Genomic DNA, 5,483 nt, shown 5'->3' with positions numbered 1-5,483 from the left:
GCACATGGGCTGGAATAATACACTATGGCATTTTGCATTTCAAAGATGATGGTACATAAAAAAATACAAAATAACAGTTTTTTTTTTCTTTGAATGATCTTTTACCAGATCTATTGTTTTATATTCTCCAACATTCCTTTCACATTTCCCCAAACTTCAAAGTGTTTCCTTTCAAATGGTATCAATAATATGCATATTCTTGCTTCAGGGCCTGAGTTACAGGCAGTTGGATTTGGGTATGTCATTTTTGGCTAAATTTAAACAAAGGGGTGCATCCTTAAGAGGATTTAAAGGGATGCATAGCTGACACACCTGATTAAACTAATGGGATTCTAAATTGAAGATTGCGATTAGTGGATTTTTTGAGTCAGGTGTGCTAGCTTGGGATGGGACAAGAAGACCATCCCAACCCTGTCCTACAGGTTAGATATAAGGAGCAGAATCCTGAGGGGTGCTGATTAAAATCCCAGCACTGGCAACAGTGTGAGATGTACTAGCAACCAAAGGGTTGCTGGCTTCTATTGCTGTTGTGAAATCTACTACTGTCTACGAAGCTATGCACCAATAATTAATAATTTTTAGGTAGTGAAGCAAAAGTACAGTGACAATAGACTGTCGGATGTAAGTTGTGCACTGGGGACAGGCGTTAGCCCTTGGGGTGTACTATCGTCCTCTCAATGGAAGTGTTGGGGAAAAGACACAAATGCCAAGTTTCAACCAAAAGTGGATGAAGTATTATTCCATGTGTTGTGCCAATGTCCGCTAGTTTATCAAATATATGCTCTATTCAAGGTTCACTCTCAATAAATATTTGGGGAAAGACACACATTTCAGGTTTCATCCAAATTGTGGGTGAAGTATTGTTCTCAGTGTTGTTCCAATTTCAGTCAGTTTGTCAAATGTTCTATTCAAGATTTGCCAGCCAGTTACAGTTGGTAGACCACTCACTCAAACAACAATATGTGTTTTTCAATGCTTTTTTATTAAACATGAGGCATTCATAAACATACAAAAGAATACAAAACTCCAAAGACTTGTGTCAATGAAAACAAAAAGAACATTAAATAAGTACAAAGCCTTGTAAGATAGAACTGTAACAAACCCCAAACCCCCAAAATAAAAGTCAATTGATACAAAGAAAAACAGTCAAATAAGTGCTAAATATGCTCCAAAGTAACAGTTTCTAGAAAATGAGCCTCCATCAATTAATCAGTTTAGAATTTTTGAGCCAATTATGTTTTTGGCCATCTGAAGATGGCAATTTTAAACACGAGATCAAAATTGTTGTCACGATATGCAGAATGAGAAATGTGAGGGGCTTGTCTTCTGATGGCTGTCAGGTTGATATTTTGACTAACAGCCTGTGCAGGCAGCAAAGGCACAGATCTCACAGATGTCCATAGGCACAGCAGCTGGAAGAAAGAAGAGAAAGGTACAGTGTTAAAACATGTTCCATAATCACTCAATCAATCAAACTACAACTGCATATTGTAGAGACCAACTAGATGTACATAAGAGAGACATGTTCTATATACAATTCCAATCAATGACTCCATCAGCAAATGATTACGGTCTTATCACAATCTGGTCCGATCCACCAAGTTGGACTGTAGTGGATATTATGCTATAGAGTGGTCTTTTCTTACCTAGTCTTGAGAGGGACATACTTGCCCCTCTCTTCATGCAAAGGGGCATGAACTCCTGTGGCAGGGAAGGGTTAGCACAGACAGAAGCAAAGCTGCTGCTGGCGAGAAGAGGATTCTGCATCCTGTTTACATTGCTGCCCTCTGCTGTCAGTTCTTGGAGCTTCTTCACTGATTCCAGTGAGAAATAAAAGTCTCCCTCCTACAGAGAAGAGATGAGAGGACATAGACAAAGTTTAGACAAAGCACCATATCTATGGGTCATATTGGGGTCTCAGCCAATCATTGCAATGCTTTACACATTCTGAATGTGAGGAGGATGCCCATAGACTTGTAATGCTGGCTTGCACCAAGTATATGCCTTGTTGCTAAAAAGAAAATGCTACACAGAATTTTGTCTGTTACAGCTACATACCGAGGGTTAACAAAACATTATTTCATTAGATTACCATTGACCATTTTGACATATCTGCAGTCAATAGTCATCATATTATAGTACATTATAGTAAGGTAAACCTTGCTTTAAGAGGAGCCCTTACCTGTACTTTGACAGCTTGGGCTTCAGACACCAGACAGAGAGCCAGGACCATGAGAGCAATGGAGAGAATGGTCTTCATCTTGTCTTTTGAGAGGTTTGCTTTGAGCCTTTAGTCTTGCTGTTGTTGGTGTGTTTGGAAGATTGCTCACCTCAGTTTCTGCTCTCCGTTCATCTCCCTCCTTCCTTTTAAAGGGTTGACTCTCAACTCAGTTCAGACATGCAGGCCTAGGATTGGCCGATCTGCAAACGGAAGAAACGTATTTCTCACGGGTTAATGAGTGGTGATGGTGGATTTTACAATGTCATAAAGGTGGATTCATAAATCCTCTCTGACCTCATCCCAAGTCTGATGTTTTTATGGACACACTTGATGGTATGTCTTCTACAGTCGGTCACACACCTCCACTTACCACGTTGGTTAACAAGGAATCCCTGTTTACTGTCACACAAACTATCTTTATGTAAACTATCCACAGTCCAGGGTTTTTATTTACTGTTGCTATTTCCTACATTGTAGAATAATAGTGAAGACATCAAAACTATGAAATAACACACATTAAATCATAGTTACAAAAAAAGTGTGAAACAAATATATTTGAGATTCTTCAAAGTAGCCACCATTTGCCTTGATGACAACTTTCCATACGCTTGGCATTCTCTCAACCAGCTTCATAAGGTAGTCACCTGGAATGCATTTCAATTAACAGGTGTGCCTTGTTAACAGTTCATTTGTGCAATTTCTCTGCTTCTTAATGCGTTTGCGCCAATCAGTTATGTTGTGACAATGTGGGTGGTATACAGAAGACAGCCCTATTTGGTAAAATACCAAGCATATTATGGTAAGAACAGCTCAAATAAGCAAAGAGAAATGAAAGTCCATCATTACTTTAAGACATGGTCAGTCAATCTGGGAAATTTCAAGAACTTTGAAAGCGCTATGATGAAACTGGCTCTCATGAGGACCGCCACAGGAAATGAAGACACAGAGTTACCTCTGCTGCAGAGGATAAGTTCATTAGAGTTACCAGCCTCAGAAATGAAAAACCCCAAAAATGCTTCACAGAGTTCAAGTAACAAGACACATTTCAACATCAGCTGTTCAAAGGAGACTGTGTGAATCAGGCCGTCGTGGTCAAAATACTGCAATGCTTTTTGTGGAGGTCTACAATTTTTTTCCTGAGGTCTTGGCTAATTTCTTTTGATTTTCCCATGATGCCAAGCAATGAGGCACTGAGTTTGAAGGTAGGCCTTGAAATACATCCACAGGTACACCTACAATTGACTGAAATGATGTCAGTTAGCCTATCAGAAGCTTCTAAAGCCATGACATCATTTTCTGGAATTTTCCAAGCTGTTTAAAGGCACAGTCAACTTAGTGTATTTAAACTTCTGACCCACTGAAATTGTGATACAGTGAATTACAAGTGAAGTAATCTTTCTGCAAACAATTGTTGGAAAAATGACTTGTGTCATGTATAAAGTAGATGTCCTAACTGACTTGCCCAAACTATAGTTTGTTAAACAAGAAGTTTGTGGAGTGTTTGAAAACTAGTTTTAATAATTCCAACCTAAGTGTCTGTAAACTTCTGACTTCAACTGTATATATCTTTATGCTGAAGCTAGACAAACTTTGCATAGTTTGCACAAAATAACACTATTACACAGACTTTTATGCTAATTAGACATATTTGTTGAGGTCTGTACAGGATTTATTTGAATTCATCTGGATGGTATAATGATTGCCCTTTGGGCTCTAAGAAAGTTATTATAGCAAACTAAAACTAAAATGTATCATGAAAAAACTATTTTTTATTAACTGAAATAAAATAATTAACAAACCCATTTGAAAGGCTAAAACTATATGTAAACTATTATCTTTAACTCCAAAACGAACTAAAATAAAATAAGAGAAAAATAAAATGTATTCTAAACTTATAGAATGTGGCTTTCAAGCTTTTTGGCGGTTTACTTAATCTGGTGGGTAAATGGGATGTAACTGTTTCAAATAAGCCTACCTTGTGCATCACTATCACTAGCTAACAGAGAAAAACTTGGCTAGGTAGCTAACTTGATTCTTCTTACATTTCAAATCAAATCAAATTGTATTTGTCACATGCGCCGAATACAACAGGTGTAGACAGTGAAATGCTTGCTTACAAGCCCTTAACCAACAATGCAGTTTTAAGAAAAATACCTAAAAAAAGAAACAAAGGAACAAATAATTAAAGAGCAGCAGTAAAATAATAATAGCGAGGCTATAGCGGTACAGAGTCAATGTGCGGGGGCACCAATTAGTCGAGGTAATTGAGGTAATATGTACATGTAGGTAGAGTTATTAAAGTGACTATGCATAGATAATAAACCGAGAGTAGCAGCAGCGTACAAGGGGGGGGGGGGGTGCAGATAGACTGGGTTGCCATTTGATTAGATGTTCAGGAGGCTTATGGCGTGGGGGTAGAAGCTGTTTAGAAGCCTCTTGGACCTAGACTTGGCGCTCCGGTAATACTTGCTGTGCGGTAGCAGAGAGAACAGTCTATGACTAAGGTGTCTGGAGTCTTTGAAAATTTGTAGGGCCTTCCTCTGACACCGCCTGGTATAAAGATCCTGGATGGCAGAAAGCTTGGCCCCAGTGATATAATGGGTCGTATTGTAGTGCCTTGCGGTCGGAGGCCGAGCAGTTGTTATACCAGACAGTGATGCAACCCGTCAGGATGCTCTCGATGGTGCAGCTGTAGAACCTTTTAAAGATCTGAGGACCCATGACAAATCTTTTCAGTCTCCTGAGAGGGAATAGGTTTTGTCGTGCCCTCTTCACAACTGTCTTGGTGTGCTTGGAATATGTTAGTTTGTTGGTGATGTGGACACCAAGGAACTTGAAGCTCGCAACCTACTCCCCTGCAGCCCTGTTGATGTGAATGGGGGCGTGCTCAGTCCTCAATCATCTCCTTTGTCTTGATCACATTGAGTGAGAGGTTGTTGTCCTGGCACCACACGGTCAGGTCTCTGACCTCCTCCCTATAGGCTGTCTCATCGTTGTCGGTGATCAGGCTGTTGTGTCGTCAGCAAGCTTAATGATGGTGTTGGAGTCGTGCCTGGCCGTGCAGTGATTAGTGAACAGGGAGTACAGGAGGGGGCTGAGCACACACCCCTGAGGGCCCCCTGTGTTGAGGATCAGCGTGGCGGATGTGTTGTTACCTACCCTTACCACCTGGGGGCGGCCCATCAGGAGGTCCAGGATCCAGTTGCAGAGGGAGGTGTTTAGTCCCAGGGTCCTTAGCTTAGTGATGAGCTTTGAGGGCACT

General features: G+C 40.3%; 1 protein-coding gene across 1 annotated transcript; it reads right to left on the bottom strand.

Moving 5' to 3' along the window:
- Positions 1-961: 961 nt before the first annotated feature.
- LOC124003898 (guanylin-like) lies at positions 962-2,352 on the bottom strand. Its single transcript, XM_046312541.1, has 3 exons — positions 2,183-2,352; positions 1,647-1,845; positions 962-1,412 (listed from the first exon to the last, which is right to left on the bottom strand). Exons 1-3 carry the CDS (start codon positions 2,258-2,260, stop codon positions 1,354-1,356), a joined length of 336 nt encoding a protein of 111 aa, XP_046168497.1. The 5' UTR covers positions 2,261-2,352; the 3' UTR covers positions 962-1,353.
- Between the last annotated feature and the right edge of the window lie 3,131 nt (positions 2,353-5,483).

The sequence above is a fragment of the Oncorhynchus gorbuscha genome, linkage group LG18 (genome assembly GCF_021184085.1).
Source record: "Oncorhynchus gorbuscha isolate QuinsamMale2020 ecotype Even-year linkage group LG18, OgorEven_v1.0, whole genome shotgun sequence".
NCBI lineage: Eukaryota > Metazoa > Chordata > Actinopteri > Salmoniformes > Salmonidae > Oncorhynchus > Oncorhynchus gorbuscha.
Note: the sequence above shows the minus strand (reverse complement) of the source record. Positions and strands in the feature narration are given on the sequence as shown.

What these genes read in the sequence shown, in the direction of transcription:
- LOC124003898 (XM_046312541.1), bottom strand. Translation starts at nt 2,260, where the DNA reads ATGAAGACCATTCTCTCCATTGCTCTCATGGTCCTGGCTCTCTGTCTG. An exon ending in CCCAAGCTGTCAAAGTACAG is followed by an intron (nt 1,846 to 2,182) that starts GTAAGGGCTCCT and finishes TCTTCTCTGTAG; the next exon opens with GAGGGAGACTTTTATTTCTC. An exon ending in TATGTCCCTCTCAAGACTAG is followed by an intron (nt 1,413 to 1,646) that starts GTAAGAAAAGAC and finishes TCTTTCTTCCAG; the next exon opens with CTGCTGTGCCTATGGACATC.